Source organism: Hyalella azteca, unplaced genomic scaffold (genome assembly GCF_000764305.2).
Source record: "Hyalella azteca isolate HAZT.00-mixed unplaced genomic scaffold, Hazt_2.0.2 contig14464, whole genome shotgun sequence".
NCBI lineage: Eukaryota > Metazoa > Arthropoda > Malacostraca > Amphipoda > Hyalellidae > Hyalella > Hyalella azteca.
This window is the reverse complement of record NW_025944346.1, coordinates 40215-63927: the sequence shown is the minus strand read 5'-3', so window position 1 is coordinate 63927 and position 23713 is coordinate 40215. Positions and strand designations below refer to the sequence as shown.

Here is a 23713-nt window from a genome sequence, read left to right as displayed (position 1 = left end):
TAATAAATTAAAAAAGTCACCCCTGAGCGTCTCACCGACGACGACGTTGATCTCTGCAGTGTGAGTGCCGGCAGCGTTGCTGGCCTCGCAGACATACTTGCCGGCGTGGTCTGGTCTGATGGTCTGCAGGGCGAGCAGCAGGCGCTTGTACCCCCGGTACGAATACCCCAGCGTGCCCGTCACCCACAGGTGTTTCTGCAACAAAATCCAAAACTTAATAAAACTAAGAAAATATATAACTCAGTACTCACTGCAGTGAGTGACAGAGAGCGAATTTTCTCGCCAACGAAAACGTGAAGTCACGGACGGACAGACGGACAGACGGACGGACGGACGGACGAACGGACATGGCGAGCACAATAGCGCCTTTTTTCCATAAATGAGAAAATGCGCTAAAAAGTTTGCGTGATGCTAACCAAAAACAACACGGAAGTTATTTGAACGTTGCTACGTCGGTCCAGCTTGAACTTGAATCTGAATTTTAAATAAATGTCACTTTGAATACAATACACGAACATGAAAATTAATCGTGACCGTAGTCCACATGTGGTTCAAACACTCCAAACCGCAGGTGGTTTTGAGTCGAAACACAACTCGCAGGTGGTTCTAAGTTTCAACCCAATACGCAGGTGCTTCCAAGTTTTAACCCAAAACGCAAGTTGTTCTAAGTTTCAACCCAAAACGTAAATGGTTTTAAGTTTCAGCCCAAAACGCAGGTGGTTCTAAGTTTCAACCCAAAACTCAGGTGGTTCTAAGTTTCAACCCAAAACGCAGGTGTTTTAAGTTTCAACCCAAAACGCAGGTCTTCTAAGTTTTAACCCAATACGCAGGTGGTTCTAAGTTTCAACCCAAAACACATGTAGTTCTAAGTTTCAACCCAAAACTCAGGTGGTTCTAAGATACAACCCGTATACTCCCAAAACTCAGGTGGTTCTAAGTTTCAACCCAAAACTCAGGTGGTTCTAAGTTTCAACCCAAAACTCAGGTGGTTCTAAGTTTCAACCCAAAACGCAGGTGTACTAAGTTTCAACCCAAAACGCAGGTCTTCTAAGTTTTAACCCAATACGCCGGTGGTTCCAAGTTTCAACCCAAAACTCAAGTGGTTCTAAGTTTCGACCCAAAACTCATGTGGTTCTAAGTTTCAACCCAAAACTCAGGTGTTTCTAAGATACAACCCGTATACACCCACAGGTGGATCTGATACGTAAGCTATGGCATAAAAATAGAAGCACTCACTCCCAGATGGTTACTTACGGCCAGATGGTGAAAACACTTAGATTCGTAAAGAGCCAATACAAATATATAGTTCAACATAAATTGTAAGAATTCATCAAAGAGCGATTTCACGAAGTATGCTTCACAATAAAATATAAATAGCCTGCGAAAGATCTCGTCAAAAAGTACAGAGGCGAATCGTAACAGCGCCATCAACGAAGCAATATAGCGGTCGTTAGGTCAAACGGCCCTTTGAACGGTCAACTTTACTTAGCGGGGTCATTACTAGTATCACTTGGAGTTGGTTACTTTTAGTTAGTGATACTTGATGAATTTATGAAGCTCATTCAGTTATTATGGTTTAAATTGGTTGCAAATAATTAATATTTGATCAGGTTCTTTCAGTTCGAAATACTGCAAGGGGCCTTCAGTCAATGAAACATGATGAGCTTCCCTTACATTTCAGTTAACTGATACATAACTAATATATTCTCTGGGGAGAATAGCTGATTATACAATACTCTTGGATAATTGGGAAATAGGCTCTACTCATCAGTTGCCACACTTGACACTCATAGCGGCACAAGATACGTCAAACAAAAAAAAAAGAAAAGTCTTCCAAACATTCTTATTAAATTTGGTAAGAAAGCATATCGTGTCTATTGGAAGTAGCGAACCAATTAAGTGAAGTGGTGACTCAAGAGGTTTTGATGGTTAAGCCGGTAATAATTGGAAAGGTTGGTATCCGTACTGATATGAAAGGCCAGCGTTCGTTTGGATAAAAAATGGTTGGCGTCTGTCATGATAAAAAAGGTTAGCGACCATCATGACACAACGTTGGCGTAAACAATAACGAAAAAGGCTAACGTCTATCATAAGAAAGGATAGCGTCAGACGTGACAAAAAAGGGTTAACCAATCCGTCATGACGGAAAGCTTTAGCTTATAATGCGACGCAAAACATCAATGCGCAAAACGTTATCGTCCGTGATGACACAAAACGTTATCGTCCGTCATAACGCAAAACGTTGTCGTCCGTCATAACGCAAAACGTTATCGTCCGTCACGGCGCAAAACGTTATCGTCCGTCATAACGCAAAACGCTATCGTCCGTCATGACGCAAAACGTTATCGTCCGTCATGACGCAGAACGTTACCATCCATCACGACGTCCCACCTTGAGCCACCTATACTTGATGGGGTCGTCGCCCACGTCCAGGATGCACTCGAGCACCACGCCGGTCTCGCCCTCACGCACGCGCACCTCGCTCGTACTCGCGCTCAGTCGAGGGGGCACTGAAATATATAATGAATTGTGTGGTGAATTGAATGATTTGTATAATGAATTGCATAATGAATTATATAATGAATTGTATAATAAATTAATGAATTAAACACCGCACTGGCTTTAACATAACGCTGAAATATTATCAGTTTGTTGCGAATAATGCTAAAGATGGCAAGCATTTTAACGAATTTTAACGACAAATCGTCGTAGACGAATTAGTAGGTACCTCATTCGTGATCTCGTGTTGGTATAAATTATACGTTGACTCTGCCGTATGTGTAATGCAGTATACGTACTTGCGTGTCATCTAAATAATGTTATGCACGTGATTAAATTCATGACTGAACGACAATAACTAATTGTTACAATAATGACCATGAAGCTGTTGTGCAATATCTGTGCCAGCGTTTGTTACCAAGTAGCGTGTTACATATGCTTGAGATGTCACATGTTACAATATTTTGGCAGTAATATGATTAAAGATCAAATTAATATATTTCACTCAGAATATTTCACATTTGGTTAAAAGATATGAGCTTCATTGGTTTACTATAATTCTCAATTATAAATACACCGTCAATCATCAAGTCAAACTATTCATATTAACAAAAACATTACTGAGTAAAAACAAGAGTCATGTTCAGGGCCCATACTTGATCTCTTAACCATACAGGCCCAAAAAAAGTTAAGAGATCGTAAGTTCATCAGCCAATTATTGACGGCTTTTCAAGCAAAATCCACCAATCATAGACAAGAAAATAGAGCGTAAGTTTTTACGTTCACTTAGCGAGTTTTGAAAATATGGCCCCTGCACTCACGTTGTGTATTCACAGCGCCGGTAGAGCTGACGCAGAGCTGGTATAGCAGCGCCACCTGCAGCACTGCGCTGTACCACCTCACAGCCATCGCCGCACGCACCACCTGCCAAAATAAATCATTTCTTACTTATACACTTGAATATCGTTTGCTCATTAGTACAAAAAATAATCATACCCTTATTGAGCGTCACACTGTAGCCCTGATAATGGCTCAGGTAGCACCATTGCTAAGACCATTTCAGTAGCCACCCTTTTTGAGCGTTACACTGCAGCCCTGATAACGGCTCAGGTAGCGCCAGTATCACAGGAACTTTATGCAAAGCAGGACTCGCTCCTTACCCTCCCAGCGCCTTACAAGGATACGAAGGATACGCTCCTCCATCACGCCGCGTATCCAGCCTGGCGTGCGAGCTCCTCAAGACCGCGGCTCAAGCTTTGCAAGGAATGAATTAATTTGCGTAGACTTCTCATCAATTTGGCCTGTCACGACAACTTACGGTTCAAGGTTATTAGTGAATTTGCACATTGAAATGGAAATGAAATTAGAAATGAAATTTATAGGTATATCCATCAGGGATTGCAGAATTACCATCGATTAAATTATTTAGTTCGCGAAATATTTTTATCGTATGACCATAAGAATTTAAATACGCACATTCGCAAATTCTTCACCTCATACCTTCAAGTTTTATTATCTAATGACAAACTACCGAAATTCATCATTCGATGTCTAAGATATCTACGTATTTCTACAATATAAACATGCTTGGAGATTTAAAGTAATTTCCAATCTTTTATTACCGTTGTCATCATTTCATTACTAATATTGAAATAAATCAGGAAATGACAGTCGGCAATATATAACGAATATAATCAAAATATTACTGCAAATATCACAAGCCCACGCTTGATCAGCGAAGCAGCACTCATAGAAATAAGGGAGACTATTTTTCCAAGTACCGATGCACTTCCATGCAGCCGTCAATCTAATCCAGTTTGACCCGGCAAAAGAGTGTATAGCAGTGCTACGTGGCGTGTTTGCAACAGAGTGTTTCAGTGCCTGTCTGCTCCTACTATGAGCAAGCACGTGTCACTAGTTGGACAAAATGACCCATTCAATGTTCTGAGTGAATACTCGCCTTCATTAATTGCCTTATCTGAGAGCCTGGCACAACAACCGCGCAGATAAGCGCCAGAGTTACTGTCATCTGCCAACGCAGCGCTCTCGAGGGCAAACTCTACACGTACTGTCTCAGGGATCAGAGTTGGCATGAACACGTCAATTAAGTCCACACATACGACGTCTCAGAGTGAACAGAGTTGACATGAGCACGTCAATTAAGTCCACATCGACGTCTCAGTCAACAGAGTTGGCATGAGCACGTCAATTAAGTTTACACATACGACGTCTGAGTGAACAGAGTTGGCATGAGCATGGCAATTTAAGTCCACACATACGACGTCTGAGTGAACAGAGTTGGCATAAGCATGGCAATAAGTCCACACATACGACGTCTGAGTGAACAGAGTTGGCATGAGCACGTCAATTTAAGTCCACACATACGACGTATGAGTCAACAGAGTTGGCATGAGCATGGCATTAAGTCCACACATACGACGTCTGAGTGAACAGAGTTGGCATGAGCACGTCATTAAGTCCACACATACGACGTCTGAGTGAACAGAGTTGGCATGAGCACTTCAATTAAGTCCACACATACGACGTCTGAGTGAACAGAGCTGGCATAATCACTTCAATTAAGTCCACACATACGACGTCTGAGTGAACAGAGCTGGCATAATCACTTCAATTAAGTCCACACGTACGACGTTTCAGAGTGAACAGAGTTGGCATGAGCACGTCAATTAAGTCCACACATACGACGTCTGAGTTGACAGAGTTGGCATAATCACGTCAATTAAGCCACACGTACGACGTCTCAGAGTGAACAGAGCTGGCATGAGCACGTCAATTAAGCCACACATACGACGTCTCAGAGTGAACAGAGTTGGCTCAAAAACAGTTCCAGTATGTCAACACGTCCTACTTCTGTGATTGAGCAATCATGCGATCATCTTTATTTCACGTCGATCGCAGAGTGAACAGAGTGTGGGCACTCGTGTCTCAATGGGAAACTCTAAGTGAGCAAAATTCGCATGGACACTTCGATCATATGTCCAATTACACACATACTTCAATCATAATTAAATGTACAGAGCTGACATGTTTAACTTCAATGCGCGACCCCTCAAAATCGTATTATCAACACGCATAATAGAACTAATCAGCGCGGTTTTATAGGAAAGGTGTTTCACGCGCTTCATTTCCCCACAAGCTACAAGCTGTGTTGCTGGGCACACAATGTCATTGACAAACACACCCAAAATAAACAGAACGACGAACCTAGAAGCCATTTAAACGTCAAACAAACACCCCGACATTCGATCACCGCCTGGTCATTCAGCAGCTTAAGCGATGCTCGTGGCAAAGTGCAGTACGCGTCTATATACGCAGAGAGAAATGGGACTTTGCCCAAATAGCGATGTTCTTCTTGCGTGTGGGTCATCCTAACCTAATTTTGCCCCACAAAAAAAAGAGTCACGTGCAGAAAGTGCGTCAGCATTTGGACGTTATGACCCATCTATATATAGAAATATATTTTTTTAGTTCAAGCCCGTGGCCGTCCCATCAAGCAGTAACGGGACAAATAATGTTAAAATAAATAAATTCTTACATCAATGGGCCACGGATTTCTTCAGAAAACGCGCTTCCAGCTTGTGATGTGTACCGCAATATCGGAACTGACGCCTTACTGCATTATTACAGTAACTGGTGCAGTATTGAGTTGGGATCAACTGGAAGGCACGTTAACAAATGAGCAAACGCCTACGCTGATGCAGAGTTAGCAGCATCACGCCGGGTTGCCGAGTCACGCTGCCATGACTCACTTCATGTCGGCTGTGATCGCGTGCAGCTCTCTATGCAGATCGCAGTGCAATGTTGGTGGCAGTAAAAGGTTAAATTATCGATGTTTTGTCCCACAGTTAATTATATTAGATAAATTGATGAAGCTCACACGGAAGGTTATAGTAAACAGATTTAACATCTTGTTGATATCATTAAAGATATTCTGATCGTCTCTGTACGTAAGAAATCATGAGCAATTTAACAGAACCGCATTTTAGTTTATTTTTCAGGCCTCCAATAGAAAGTCTCCAATATTGCGCTGTATATTCGTGGCCACTACAAGAAAACAAATTTAATGGATGAACACTATAAGGAAAAACTTGAATTCATGACAGCAGTTAAATGCGTTCCTTTACTTCAAATGGAATGTTCAAAATTCCATCTCGAGCTATAAGTTTTTATTAAGTCTTGAGCGCGGTATGCATTCAGAGACTGCACACAAAAATGTGTTACAAACTAGAACCGATTTTACTTCGACGAAACAATAATTAAAAGAGCTGGCCATCCATTTTTTCAATGCCGGAACATATTGTGAAGCAAGTTAACATGTTTCAAAATTAAATTTTAGCATATGTTTAAAATAATGAACACTTTAACATCAATAAAGGTGGATTCTTTTCAAACGCGCGCCAAGCAAATTGCCTTGCGAAAATAGAATACTGTTTTTTCTTCGTTCGTTCATTGAACAAACAAAAGGGAGCAAGACTATAGGCCACGTGTTAAGAGTACCTATATACCCTTTTTAGGAGAGGGTAACGAGGTGTCGGGGTTGTAGCCTCCATCATAATTAGAGGTTCATGTACTATGAAGGAGAAGAGACCTAAAGATGAACAATACAGTGAATATGTGGTAAGCTAAAGCCTATACAACATGACGGTGTATTTTCTGATTCCTAAACTATTTTCGTTTAAGTAAAAATGGTGCTTCAGGTTCATTAACTACAGACAGGAGTATGAGATAACGAAACTTTAAAACAACGGATACAAGTAAAAATAAAAATTAATCGAGCTCGGAATGCGAAATTGAAGGTACATCATTAAAATTTACATAATGATGCCGACGAACGATTCCTAATGTATATAATATAGTATCTCTAATTTGAGATTGAAATAAATGACAAGCGTAAAAAAATTGAGCCCTCACGAGGCCAGCAGCTGCATGTAAATCACCATATAGCATATAGAAATATGATTAAGTGCACATTAATTTTTATTTGGATCTGATAATGAATTAATTATAGTGCGTATCAATTAATTAATAGGATAAACACTGTTCACTGATTACTTATGATCAGAGGCTAGAATTATTCCATCACAACTGAAATTCTGTTAGCAGAAACCGTTCGGAATTTCAAAGAATTTACAACCTAGACTAGAATTACAAGGACTAGAAAACATGAAAAAATTAGATGTACGTTTTAAAAAGAAAGAACCGGATCCGGGAGACGCGAATGATCATCAACCAGGAACTTTGCACACACCAGAAACCGACTGGGACGCCACGGCACGTTTGCCTGGAACAACAAAACCGGCGCATAAATCAGGCAAAACCGGTTTGTGGTTTGTGCAGCAGCAACGGCCGCAGCTATACAATAATCGCCTCGTATAAACCGAGATCAATTCAGCACGCCTGCTACGTTTAATAGCATGAAGCATGGGATAGCAACATCAACTTCAACAGTAATATCAGCTTCAACCCCCTCCCCTCTCTACCAACTTCTATATATGAAATTCGCCCATAGTTAAGCTTGTAGTCTTGTCACCTCTACGAGGCGGTCTACGCTAACTAATTAAAAATTAGTGGCAGGTTTTCACTTGCCAGAAATAAAGCAAATACGTCCAATGGTTGGAATTTACTCTCCTTATATTGTAGCAGAACTACGAAGAAATAATTTTCACAGGCCAATTATTCAGAATTATAGCACGTTTTTAGCCCTAACAATGTTGTTAAAAAAACATGTGAATGGCAACGCATCCAAGCACTCAGGAAACTCCCTGGAGGACAAAAAATAATTTCATTGTATTTATTGATTAAATTTTCAAGTCCAACAGAATAATCGAATTAGTTTAGTAAAGAACCTGTAACAGGTTCTCTAAGCTTGTCAAGCTATACAGTCGTAAATACATTAATTAATTTGTCCTGTTCTATAAACAACCCTGCCGGCAGCACAGGCGGGGATCTTATATCTTCAATCAACCATGCAATTTACGACCGTAGCAACCTTACACGATAGGAAACTCACTTACGTTACGACCATCGTTACTAACTACGAGAATCTGACCCTAGCATTTCAGCGGAGGTCACGCCGCTCGATGGGGTCAATGAGGGCCAGAAATAGAGTCTGCAAGGTGACCGACACTGAGCCTCTTTCATAAACATAAAATAATTCGACAAACATAAGAAATACTTAAAAAAATACATAAAATACATCGTCAATAAGCTTCATATTCAAGTGTCTTGATTATAAATATGAGTGTAATGAAGCAAGGAGATCACAGTAACGGAAATCATCTAAGAGCACTGTTTTCGCTAGCAAATGCAAGACTCACGTTCAAATCGTAATACCGTTTATCGCTATCAACAAAAAAGTGCATCCAAAACAGAAATAGAGCTAAAAATAGATCGAGATAATCACAGATAAAAATGAGACCATCTTAACAATAGCACATTTAAACTAAAATTAAATCAGCCATCTGATCATTTGAATAATTGAGTGTTACTTCCCTAGCGGCGAAACGACGAATATCTTTATTTCTTCGTAGAAACTAAATGTGTTTATTTTCCTACCGATATAGCAATAAATGTAACCTAATTCTAGCAAGCTGTAAAGTCATGTATTTCAAAGGTAATAATAACAAATCACCCATAGGATTTAATTGAAAAAAACCAAGACCGAGCACGCAGCCAAATTTGAGTCTGTCAGACGCACAGCGTTTCAACGGCGACACACAAAGTAAAAATCCTATTAATCTATCACACGGCTCAGTTTAAATCATCCTTATTATATAAATTGTATTGTATTCTGCAGTATGCATTATTATGACAAATTACTGCCATAAATTATTGAAGATTATATAGGATAGAGGCTTTCAAACGAAACCTTCGTACGCGCTCATGTTTGTCCAAACAAAATAAGATACTGTAATCTAATTTAGCGAACTAAATCAAAAGAGTGATTAGAGGTATACTCAGTAATATTAAATTCAATATGCACTACAATACAATTTCTTATATTTATTCAACAATTTTGTCCAGTCAAATACAATGCGACGTTTTTTGCGTAATTTCGTCCATGATTAGTAGCGGAATTATACAACAAGAAATGCGAACTACCGGTATGCAATAGAAATCGATCATAAATAATCGACCACCAAAGAAGATGGCCCCAGAAACGTTAAGTTTGACTGCTTCGACATTAAGACATAGCAATTAACTAACCTCCTAATTAAGTATTAAATACTATTCAGTAATAGTTAAGTAGCAGGTTCATATGTACTTGCGTAGTGGGTGTTTTATCGCATCCACTTAAAAGTAGCCACTAACTCTGCCCTCAGCGTTCCCATTTCAGGTCAATAAATCGGCTTTAATAGCCCTATAGAAGTATGACGGCGCTGTGAATAGAGTCACACACGGAGAGAAAAATGGTAAGTGTAAAACATGTAGTAGATAAATGAGGCGAATATAAATAAGAAAGAGGGGAAGCGGGTGAGGGCTATGGTGGCTCGGTGCCAGACGGTCGCTGGCATTCGTCGTCAATTGGCCATAACGATGCTGTGTAACCAGCGCTGCCGCAGTCAGTCTTAAGTCAGAAACTCTCAAGTCGTAAGTGTACGCAATGCAGATCCAAAGATCATATGCAGTCACGCTCAGTAGCTAGACTACTTTGTCCGAAATATGAGTAAATTTCTTCTGTTTTTTTTTAATATCAGGGAGGTTTACTCGTACAATACAGAATCAAAGTTCGTAGGTAACCATCTGTCATTTATAACTAACCCTAAAAGACAAAACATCTCTGACCATCCACTTATCAGGACGTATGGTTAGCACGGTTTGCCTCAAAATGCTCTTGCAGAACCTATACGTATTGCAAAATGTAAGTATTCCGAATCTATGAATAATATCTACAGATAAGGTCAGAATCTATAAGATCTACAGATAAGGTGAAAAGCTATCAGGTTTATAATCGCAATTAGGGTGAATTTTCTTCACCTGTCATTAGCTCTATTGAAACTTCGGTTATAAAAATTATGTTACATTTTCGGACAAAAAACAGCGTTCATATACAGGCCTGACAAGACGACTTGTAGTCGATGGCAGCTCACGATAGCGTACATACAACCGTTGGTAATTCAAGTGCGTAAAGCTGAGTCAGAGATATAAAAGCATCTTCTCTTTTAGGTAGTTCAGTTACGCAAAGAATCTGATTACGCAGAGCCCCCATAGAATAATTGATGCAAATTTAGATATACTTCAGTCAGAATAGCTTTCTCAGTCAAATCATGAATTCAGTGGGCATGCAATGCATTCACGAATATATTTTCATGATACTCATCCATTCAACTGTCGTCCACATCAAAAATGACTCAAGTCATTCTCTCAATCAATCAAGTCCAACTATCGTAGCCGCCAAGAAACAATCATACCATCAACGCTGTCTACAGACCGTCAAAGTTAATAGCAACCGTCAAGGAACCATCAAACCATAGCAGCCGTCAAGGAACATATATAGTTGAGTATAGCAGCCGTCAAGAAAGTATCGAACCGTATATAGAAGAAGTCAAGAAACCATCTGATCAAGGAAGACATTAGGAAAATTTGACCGTAGCAGCCGTCAAAATACGAATCCTTTTTATTGGTAAGTGAATTAAGTGATCGATATTGTCGATGGTTTAGAAGCTGCAAAATGAGAGGAATGTTGAGCAAAAATTCATAATCTTACTTGTACACAGAAAAACTAAGATGCCGAACAAGACATTGCAAATCTCCTCAAAAGCCAAAAAAGAATCCGTGCTCCACCATTTATGGAGACGATATCTTTCGTTTCGTATGGCAAGAAAAAAAAATCCACAAAACCAGAAATGTTTCAACTCTTTCTTGGACGAAATCCTAGTTGACTCCCTAAAACAACAGTCGTGAGGTGCCGTGGGGGTACAGATTGAGGGGTCAGTTAGAGCGAGGTAAAACCTGCGCCATATTTTCTCTAGGGTTCGAGATAAAATGCGGGCATCTGCTTCACGGATCCATTTGTGCGGCACAAACACGTTGACGTAAAGTGACCGTGACGAGTCACTACGACGGACGATGCCCCCCTGCATCACCAGGGGACGTGGTTCTTCGTCACGAGTCTCTATATACGACGGACGATTCTCTCTCCTGTCATCCTATAGAATATGATAAAACTAAACATATAATTAGGCTGATAAATGAACCACATTTGCCGATCCACGGAAAAATTGAGCTCAGCTCCATAAATTTCGAGAAGGCAAAACACAACTTACCCACAGCTAAGTAAGCGCTGTCCTACATAAGTACGCTAGCACCCGAGTTTATAAGAATTAAAGAGCAGCGAAACATCACTGCACAAGCAGGAGGTTGTCGATCGTGTCGATGGCGGCAGCGATAGAGAATAGCTGTCGGCGTCTATGAAAGCTCCGCTGCGAAGATATTGCGTCTGTGAACCACCTGGTTTCTCATTTTACATATAAATAACATTTCAGTTTCTCTGGAACAATAACATTACTGATCGCGTCACAAATTACAAGATAGTTTAGTTAGTTTCTAATTCTAACAAATTGCAAGCTGCAGGACCCATTTAGTACTTTGAAGAAAAAAATTTAACGAACAAACATTATTTCTGCGTGTGTAAATGATTTCTTCGAATCATGGAGATGCTCGCACGAACTGTGGCAATCTTTAGTTCATTTCTAGATAAATTTGCAGTAGAAAAACATACAGAAATTTGTGGTCAAGAACAAGAAAATTGCGCAATGATGGAAACTAAAATAGAAACCTTAGTTAAAAATGCAGGTAAATTATGTGGTGGAGTTGCAGCCACAAAACATGCAAGCTAGTCAGCCGCGCCACAATAGAACAAAGGACCGAAATTCAAGCAGCAAAATGACTTCGCTGAATCTTCAGGAACAATGAGCGTAAATGGTCACGATCCTGGGAGCTGCAGATGGCGGCCTCGTTCAATGTTTTCTTCAGTCACTTGCTGCTCCAGTGGGCAAGTCAATGCATAAAACGCACTCATATTCTTTAGAGTTACTGTGTGCCAGTGTACCGATCAGGCAATTATAGACAAGTTATAATATGGTCCAAACTGCCCCCAATAGAACGCGTAATGCGTAGCAATTAGTTTCTGAGAGGTCACGTCAAGTCTGAATTGAGGATCTGGTTGTTCAGAGTAATAATTTTTTACTGGCTGATGCATGAGCTATCAATTCAAGTACGAATATTATAACCCAATTATGGAAAGTTATTTAAAGATCGAGTTCCAAAGGCAGGATCCCTTGTGAATCAAGTCACGAAAAATTCAAGAATCGGCAACAGGCCATGGGCCTATATCTTCAGTGCCGACACTTCTATTCTATTCTAATTGATTTCGTTGGACGGCGTTAAAGAGGAACACAAAATATTTCGCTCTGCATGGTATCGTTGAATCTCAGGTCAAAGTTGTTTAAATGTACAAACGATATCGTAAAGCCTCACCTTATACACATTTGAGGCTAGAAGTTCATGCAAGTAAGCAATCACAAAAATACAGCCAACTTCAATATAATTTAACGCGTACTTTTAAGAGTATGTAACCAACTGGCAGAACTGAGGTCTCGAGTGCGTTAACCCGCCGTGATAAGATATCGTTCCACAGCTGGGCTGGCTGGTGCTCTTCCTTCTGCTGCTGCTACGTAAATACGATCACCTTAACTAGTCCTGAGAAGAGATCACCTCAACTAGTCCTGAGAAGAGATCACCTTAACTAGCCCTGAGAAGAGATCACCTTAACTAGTCCTGCGAAGAGATCACCTTAACTAGTCCTGCGAAGAGATCACCTTAACTAGTCCTGCGAAGAGATCACCTTAACTAGTCCTGAGAAGAGATCACCTTAACTAGTCCTGCGAAGAGATCACCTCAACTAGTCCTAAGGAGTGATCACCTCAAATATTTCTGAAAAGGAGGTTTCTGTAATTAACTTAGGATAACCTCCGTCGTATCAGCATTTGCCTCCCTAAAGATTCATACGAGTGAAGAAAAAATCAGTATGATATTATCGTTATAATGACCGAAAAAAGCCTACAATGGGCATTTAATTTATATTAGATGGAAAGACCAGCATCATTAAGTAGTTGGGAGAATATTAAGTCAAAGAATAATCATAATGGAATTAATTATACCACCTAGCCGAATGACAACAGATGAATCTAAATGAGCACTAACCGTGACATAAAAAATGTAACTCAGTACTCACTGCAGTGAGTGTCAGAGAGCGCATTTTCTCGTCGACAAAAACGTGAAGTCACGGACGGACAGACAGACGGACGGACGGACGGACATGACGAGCACGATAGCGCCTTTTTTCCATAAATGAGAAAATGCGCTAAAAAGGAAATAATTAAAAAACTGGTTTCCGACTCATAAACTATTGTAACACTGTACTTCTTGTGTAGAAGTACAGCTTATAGGATTTATTCTCCACTGTAAAAGTTAAACATTTCGAGCACACACCTATAGCGCCGGAAGAGGGTGAATTGGAAGGACTAAGAAAACAATAATTAATGACTACAGTTGAATGATAATTATAAATTACAGTTCAAAAATGGTTGATAATCAAAATTCAATAAATATAAAGCTTCAGCTACAGTCCACAAGATTCCCCCTCTAACTTGCCGACATAATTGTCAATAGCTAATAACTAAGTGGCAACGCGTTACTTCGTAGATATTTCCCAATGTATTTGGTAAAAAATTTCACACCAAATTTGAGTAGGAAAATTTTAAAATAATTTATTTTGAATCATTCAGACCCTTTGATTGTAATTCTCAAAATGAATTAATCCGTCAAGCAATAGGTTAAGAATCAATTTCCACAAACTTTTATTGGAAATATTTCTTCATCATGTCACTGCCCCAATAACATCTTGTTATACACGAGAGGCTAAAGTACCCGCTCTCAAGAGATAANAGCACAGCACAAATACGCATCAGCACGTCACAACCACTAAAAAACACAACATAACCAATCGACAGAAAAACAATCACGAACCAGCTAGAAACAACCAAGCACCATCATCCACTGCCCCGCGACAACCACGGTCTAGCACGACACACCCACGAGCACATAACCACGAGACAAAAAAATACGCATCACGACACCACTTCGCACCAGTGCAACGCAAGCCCAATGCAACAATGAATCGAAATACAAAACTGGCAACTGCAGGGCACAACACGAGCCAACACGACACATTAATATTTTCCTGATAGTCTTCTTTCAAACCAGTCAGGTTCAGTTCTCAACAACAACCCATAATCTCATGCAAGTGACTGAATATACTGAGACTGATACAAGTGGATGAATCAACTGCGAGGCACCAACAAACCAACACTCCCCAAACAATCAACACGGATGAGTTCCCTTGCAGACAATATCGTTTTATTAATGATTAAGTTACCTACTCTTGATTTTTTTAGCGCAAATAAATAATATATGTTTAGTATCATATTGAATTCTAGTGATAACATTTCTTAGACTATAATTCAGGAATCGCGGTAAACAAAGGTTCTAAATCCTGATAAACCCAAACCAAGGACCTACGCCACACGACCACAGTGAACTTATGACTGAAATATACAGTGGGGGGAAATAAATATTCGTACACTTGAAAAATCGTATTTTAATGTATGTAAGTACACAAACTGAACAGGAGAAGTGATTTATATTATGTATAGAGGCTGTCTCTTATACACATCTATATAATATATAATACTGTAGAAATAATCGCGTGTGCAGAACATGAAAGTTCTGAATGATATCTCGTGATAGTCTGTCTACGGGCACGTGAACTCCATTAATCAANAACACAAAATATTTCGCTCTGCATGGTTTCGTTGAATCTCAGGTCCAAGTTGTTTAAATGTACAAACGATATCGTAAAGCCTCACCTTATAAACCTTTGAGGCTTGAAGTTCAAGTAAGTAATAGCAAAAATACAGCCAAAGTTTGAAGTTCATGCAAGTAAGCAATCACAAAAATACAGCCAACTTCAATATAATTTAACGCGTACTTTTAAGAGTATGTAACCAACTAGCAGAACTGAGGTCTCGAGTGCGTTAACCCGCCGTGATAAGATATCGTTCCACAGCTGGGCTGGCTGGTGCTCTTCCTTCTGCTGCTGCTACGTAAATACGATCACCTTAACTAGTCCTGAGAAGAGATCACCTCAACTAGTCCTGAGAAGAGATCACCTTAACTAGCCCTGAGAAGAGATCACCTTAACTAGTCCTGCGAAGAGATCACCTTAACTAGTCCTGCGAAGAGATCACCTTAACTAGTCCTGCGAAGAGATCACCTTAACTAGTCCTGAGAAGAGATCACCTTAACTAGTCCTGCGAAGAGATCACCTCAACTAGTCCTAAGGAGTGATCACCTCAAATATTTCTGAAAAGGAGGTTTCTGTAATTAACTTAGGATAACCTCCGTCGTATCAGCATTTGCCTCCCTAAAGATTCATACGAGTGAAGAAAAAATCAGTATGATATTATCGTTATAATGACCGAAAAAAGCCTACAATGGGCATTTAATTTATATTAGATGGAAAGACCAGCATCATTAAGTAGTTGGGAGAATATTAAGTCAAAGAATAATCATAATGGAATTAATTATACCACCTAGCCGAATGACAACAGATGAATCTAAATGAGCACTAACCGTGACATAAAAAATGTAACTCAGTACTCACTGCAGTGAGTGTCAGAGAGCGCATTTTCTCGTCGACAAAAACGTGAAGTCACGGACGGACAGACAGACGGACGGACGGACGGACATGACGAGCACGATAGCGCCTTTTTTCCATAAATGAGAAAATGCGCTAAAAAGGAAATAATTAAAAAACTGGTTTCCGACTCGTCAATTGTTGTAGCACTGTGTAGAAGTTCAGCTTATAGGATTTATTCTCCACTGTAAAAGTTAAACATTTCGAGCACACACCTATAGCGCCGGAAGAGGGTGAATTGGAAGGACTAAGAAAACAATAATTAATGACTACAGTTGAATGATAATTATAAATTACAGTTCAAAAATGGTTGATAATCAAAATTCAATAAATATAAAGCTTCAGCTACAGTCCACAAGATTCCCCCTCTAACTTGCCGACATAATTGTCAATAGCTAATAACTAAGTGGCAACGCGTTACTTCGTAGATATTTCCCAATGTATTTGGTAAAAAATTTCACACCAAATTTGAGTAGGAAAATTTTAAAACAATTTATTTTGAATCATTCAGACCAATTGAGTCTAATTCTCAAAATGAAATAATCCGTCAAGCAATAGGTTAAGAATCAATTTCCACAAACTTTTATTGGAAATATTTCTTCATCATGTCACTGCCCCAATAACATCTTGTTATACACGAGAGGCTAAAGTACCCGCTCTCAAGAGATAACCTACAAGCAAGGTATTTTATCAGTTTCCGAGAGAAATGTTTTATCAATACGCCAACACTCAAGATACATTGGTACATTGTGATAGAGCGACGCCTTCATAATATGTCAACATAGCAACGTACACAACGCATCACTTCAGAAATGTGTAATTTTGATCACAGACTTCATACGACAGAACATTCGATTTCGACGTGTCTTAAATTTCTTCAGTTTTGTCACGATGATAAAAGTTCCTATGTGAGGAAAATATTGCACTACAGAAAATTTTTTTTTGAAACAAACGTGGCTTGATTTGAAACTAAAATATTTGAAACACTTCACCCATGCAATACATAAAACGTCCAATCACGAATAGCCCGCAACCAGGTTCTCATTCACTGCACTCAATACCACAATTAACCGAGCGGCATAAAATACTCAATGACGACTATAAAGTAAAGTGCAATAAGCAATCGTGATTCGATCAGGAGCAATTTATAACCATCAGCTCCAAGCTTACACCATCTATTGCACGCTGTCCCGAAACCCAATTCACAAATCCCCCAAAATAATAATTGAATACATGTCTTCACTATACATGAGATAACTGCAAAGGAGCACAGCACATCGAGCACAAAAACAACAGTTCATCAAATCATCCTAACGCGCTCCACCTCGCCTGTTAATCAAAGGCAAGCAAAATAACATATCTTTTTAAGGCAGCAAAAACGCTTGTTTTAGCCACGTTTATTCTATTCTTCTTTTACTTTGCAGTCGAGCGCTGATTTAACCAGGCGCCGGGAGGCGGCAAGGATGTAATTAGATTTTTTTCTGACCTGGACAGCGTCCGCACGCAGCGCCGGACGCTTGCGTAAAACATTTGATCTCGCACCTAATTTCATCTGATCATTAGTAATAAAAAAGAAGAGTGAAACGACGAAATTTTTATTAATAATTTGGTCTAGACTTTCATCTGCGTCAAATTTTAAATTAGTTAACCATTATGAAAATGTGTTAATAATATTGCTTGCATCAATTTGTCGATTGCTCGCCGACAGCATAATTGATTGAATTTTTTCAATTATTGGGATGAAGTAGAGATGAAATACCCATTAGCATCCCAACGGAACAATAATGTTATCACAGATCAATATTATTTAATCGATAATTTAGATTAACGGACCAGCTGCACAAGCCGGTTCCTCATCCAACGACCGTTTTCCAAGCGACTTCTTTTCATACGAGCTTGCCTCCCACGTCGATCCGGAAGCGGCCTGATTAAGACAAGCTCTGATGGTGGACCAAGATAAATCCTCATGCATTAATATTATGCCAAGTCATTTTCATTAGTGATAGGCCTAGAGAACAATTTATTTCTCGTTAGTCCATAGGATATACCGCCGATCTAATCAAGGCACATCCGGACCATACAATAGAAATAGCACGCGGACGAGGGTGGCTTTAGCGATGTTTGTGATACGACCAACGCGTTCAGATGTGATGCACAATCATTATTCATTTACTACAGTGAGCAACAGAAGTCAATGGCTTAATATGATGGACCTTCGTCCATTAAGCTCACCGACAGTGATGGTGAACTCACGGTCGGCTCATCAAAATGTTTTTCAACATAGCTGCTACATTTTGCACGGTCGACCATGAGCCGAAATGTTTACATTTTGCACATCATTGGCGCATGATGACGCATGAATCATCAAACATTTGTACATCAGAAAACTATTCTAACTAACTTTCGTTATATCGCCTCTGCTGTCTTCGGTAATGACAAGGGAATTATAGGCTATCCTTCAAATAACAGAATGTCTGTCACTGGATCACAGTATAAAAGGACAATCCAAGAGCGAGATATTTAGGATTGAAAATGAATAAAGAGAATCATCGACTTCAGAAACGCCTTCATTGTTGAGGAACGCATAAGATTAGCCCAATCTCTAAATAAATTCAATAAATAGTTTTGAATCTAATTGAATGAGACCATGAGAATCAATTGAAGATTAGCCCAATCTCTAAATAAATTGTATAAATAGTTTTGAATTTAATTGAATGAGACAATGAGAATCAATTGAAACCATTGAATGAGCCTAATAGAATGTGAATCAAGTCATCATATCTTATACTTACAAAATGAAAAATTACTTCTTGTTGAGTTAATTCAGTCAATGTCTTGTTATTTTTACGCAATATTCTCATTCTATAGTGGGCAAAAATGGCTGTGGATATAGACACTCCGGAATAGGACATCGGAAAGACGAGTTTTTTGCAAGGGGTCAACGAAGATAAATGGCGCTGAAGGTAAGTAAGGTTATATATCCAGGCTGCAGGGCCGGCAACATGGAGGGTGTGGTCCAACATAACATGTGTTGCACCAGCTGCTTTGGTCATAACCATGCATGATGTTGCTCGCGACCTATGCTATCTCGAGCCTTTCATTATGCCTAGCACGGCCGTGTAGGCAAGATACGGCAAACTTTATCGATTGTTAGGGGAATATGATTGGACAGCCAGCGAGTAGGATTGGGAGGGATGGAGGATTGTTAGGAGAAACTGCTACACGATTGGCGCGACAGATAATAAAATTAAAATAATCAAATAAATATACATTTCCTTATACTTTAATATTAGATGACAAAATTTGCTTGTTTAAACAAGGGCGGTTGATGAATGACCAGCGAAAACATTGATTTACATTTTCAGGGTCGAAAAATAGTTCAAAATTCAGGTCGAAGAATTGTTCAACAATTCAGAAAATTGTTAAATAAAAATTAAAATTGTTACCATGAAAATTTAAATCAACATCTCCCAATACCGTGCACAAAGAAATACTTGAGAGGTTGAAGCAGAGTATTGAAATAATTTTAAGACAAATAATTGATAACTCATAGAGGTAAAAACATTGCGGGTATAATAGAAAATGAGTTTGAAGGATATAGATTGTGAGAAGTAATTAATAATCATATTAGATATTTGACAATTGTATAGAAATTTCTTCCACAAATTGAAATTTCTTCCACACAACAACAAATAAGCAATGAAGAGTAACAAGCTCTAAGAAAAGCGCGATATCTACGAGCTCCTCAGCCGAGAATGCGTAAAGATTTCATTTTTAAACGCTGGTCAACTAGGATCGCTCCATGAATTTAGTCGCGCCATGTTTCATCTCCGCTAAAGGAATGGAATTATCGCGCAAGTATCTGCACTACAGACGAGGCCTCGACCGCCACGATGGCACGCGCCTGGCGACGTTCTTGGCGGCACAGACGTTAAGTAAAGACGTTTTTGTGCTGCAAAAAAATGCTAAAACAGACGATGTTATGCTGCCAAAAATGTCAGGTACAGACGATGTTACGCTGCAAAAAATGTCAGCTACAGACGATGTTATGCTGCCAAAAACGCCAGGTACAGACGATGTTATGCTGCCAAAAACGTCATGTACAGACGATGTTATACTGTCAAAAACGCCAGATACAGACGATGTTATGCTGCCAAAAACGCCAGGTACAGACGATGTTATGCTGCCGAAAACGTCAGGTGCAGACAAGGTTGTGTGGCAAAAGTCCACCACCTGTTACGCCGAGATGTTGAGTAAAGTCATCCTTGCGTCGCCTGCGACGTAAACAACATTTTGGTAACAATATGCACGCGATAGTTTCTTGAACCATGTCCAAGTCATAACACACGAGAAAACTTGTAAACAAACGTCGTAGACCTTACTTACTATGATGGCAAAGTGAAGGCCTTTTAAAATTTAGATTCAATCTTCTGCGAAAGAAAAATATTTTTCAGGCGAGCTGCACCCACCAGCACCAAAACATTGCATGAAGACCACAAAAGAATAGACCTATTTGCAATCAAACTCTGGACCGTTTTGGTTGTACTAAATCTTGGTCGCATAAACAAATTTTATAAGTGGACTGAATAGGATTATTAGAGGAGAAATTATAAAAGGAGTATGCCAGTAATTTTGGCTGTTCTGCATTTGGAATATAGATGAAGGCGTTCGCCAGAAATGCTGACTTTTGAGCGTAGGCGTTTGCATGTAATGCTGACTGTTGCGTTTAATAGAGGCGAATGACTGTGCTGAGTGTGATTGAAACCGCTCACGTGAATGCTGACTCAACAGCGTGTAAATGCAAGCTTTGGCAGCAAGGCTGACATTGCTGCATGTAGTTGGAGACATTAAGGATAATGCTAACTCTGTTTGGGTCTAGTTAAAACCGTTGACGGAAATTCTAACCGCGTTATGTCTAAATGACGTCTACAGTAATGCTGATAGCACTCCGTGTAGATGAATTCGTCTGCCGATAATGCTCACCGTGGAAGATGTATAACATGCTGGCGTTTACTGTTAGTTCTGTCAGTGTTACGAGCACATTTAAACGTTCGTCGCTTCTGCTGACAATGCTGCGAGAATATGACAGCGTTTGCCGATAACGCTGACAGAGTTGAGTACCGGTATATATATTGCCATGATTCCATGCGTCAAGAGAGCAGCACGACTGTGCATCATCATGCGAGAGCACAGCATAAAACTGACCCTGCGGATCTTAGATTTTGTACCAGACATTGCAGTTAAACCTCTACCGATGATAACAGAGAATCGTAAATAACATAAAGATTATTACACGCTATTTCGTGCTTGAACTAATACACTTTGGCTTTTAATTCCTTTATTGAAGTTTGATGTTGGGCGTAAATTGCCGAGGATGCGCCGAAAGACCTGGGCTTTTGGATTTTTTTTTTTGATGAATATAGCAACACCACCACGAACCCAGGTCGTGAAATACGAGAAGGCAATATGTTGAGTTATAGTTGATAACAAAGGATTAGGTAAGACACGCAACTATTGATGCGTGCATTAGGAGTGTTTTCCCCTAGAGCAGTGGTTTCCAAACTTTTTCAGGCTGGCGCCCCCTTTGGCTCCCTAGTGAATTTCTAGTGCCCCCCACAGACACATATAAAATCATGCGCCTCTTTCTATAAAATTTATTACGCTGCAATTTTAAAAGATAAAGGTTAAACACAAATGCGTATTTCACAAATAGAACCCCTTTTAGTGAACCAATGTATTTTTCAGCCGTTTTAACTGTTTCAGCACTAAAAACCTAGGACGTCTCGGGCACATTTATGGCCGGACTCGTGGCCGGTCTCACGACCAATCTCCAAATTCAATTATCAAGTAATATCACCCAAACTAATGAACGTAGCTCAATGAAACTTGGAACATGTATTCATCAGAACTTGACGGTGATGTTTAGCTTGCGAAAAATTTTTAAATATCACCTTCATTCTTCCCTTGCAGACAATATCGTTTTATTAATGATTAAGTTACCTACTCTGGATTTATTAGGGCATATAAATAATATGTTTAGTAGGTATCATATTAAATTCTAGTGATAACATTTCTTAAACTTTTATAATTCAGGAACCGCAGGTAAACAAAGGTACTGAATCCTGATAAACCTAAAACAAGGACCTACAGAGTATGTACAGCGAACATATGACTGAAATATAGTACGAGTGTACGAGTGAGGTACGACTCGCACAACGCACTCTCGCTTCATAGAAGCAGTACCGTAATATACATATTTAATTTTGCAAATAGTTTTTTCGGTTCATTCTTTTCGTTTATATATAAAGAATTTAATATAGTACAAGCATGTAACGGAAATTAATTCATAGCGGCACTTAATGGTAAAACGTAAACAACGCGATTGAACCTAACCAGAAACTTAATGCCAGTTAATAACATGCTCGACTGCAATGAGACACTCACCAAGGCTCGCCGAGAGTTGCACCAAACTTCAATATTTCCTGCTTTAGATTTCAGAACAAACCAATCACATGATCAGCTGCAGTTTCTATAAACACAATCCTGATCAGGACATAAAATTCACAATAGGTACTGTAGCTGTGTGTAGCACAATGCACTATATATTCTATATATTATATGTTTCAAGTACTAAACAACGAAAAAAAATTGCTATGATTACTAAAAGTTTCTGAATTCGTTCACCAGAAATAATTTTTTACAATTTCAGTGACCAAGGAACCACAATTTTGAATACACGGTTTCTATATAGATACACATCCACAGCTTTTGGAATGAACCAAAGCATTCGGTATGGCGTATGAACCAATGTTTTCCTATGCCTATGTTGAAAAACTGAAAAAAAAATCGTAGGATGTCTCAATATTATTCCCCACAACTGAAGAAGTGACGTTTAACCAAATAAAAAAAAATTAAATAAAGCTAAGCAACGATATTTCCCGTAACTTCACGTGATTATCGTTGGAAATACACAGAGCATCAGATTTCATACGTTTCGATAGCCAACAGTTGGTATGCGAATTGATCAGGAGTCAATAGCAACTTCTTGTAGCTTTGCAGAGCGCAGCAAGTAACCACTCGACAGTCAACACCTTCACTACCTCTCTCCACTGTGGCTGCAACCTTACTAGCAGAAACAGACAGTCTGAGACAGAACTCACAGAAGTCTCAGATGGACTGATGGAGAATCATGGAGTTGCCGATGCCGACTCCGATTCGGAAAGGAACAAGTGATGAGGAAAATCTGCATAGCAGAAAAAGTACGATTCTTAGTTTTTAGCAACCGTTTATTTTGGTCGTAATAAAACCCATGAAATTATCAAAACTCGCTCGTGGAAGCGACGCTATAAAAGTTATGAATGAATTTGAGACGATAAACACCTATGAAGACCATAAACAATAGCTGCGGTATCGATCCGATTTAATATTTTTAAC

The 23713-nt window shown here is 39.4% G+C and overlaps 1 protein-coding gene across 1 annotated transcript in view; it reads right to left on the bottom strand.

Moving 5' to 3' along the window:
• LOC108668452 overlaps positions 1 to 23389 on the bottom strand; it is a gene marked incomplete at its 3' end in the record, with an annotated part of 29203 nt that extends 5814 nt beyond the window's left edge. The window contains exons 1-4 of the mRNA XM_018155678.1: positions 22724 to 23389; positions 3321 to 3426; positions 2392 to 2510; positions 36 to 195 (exon numbers count right to left, since the gene is read on the bottom strand). Of these exons, the coding sequence (XP_018011167.1) occupies positions 36 to 195; positions 2392 to 2510; positions 3321 to 3408 (367 nt within the window). The remainder of the gene's footprint in view (positions 1 to 35; positions 196 to 2391; positions 2511 to 3320; positions 3427 to 22723) is intronic.
• Between the last annotated feature and the right edge of the window lie 324 nt (positions 23390 to 23713).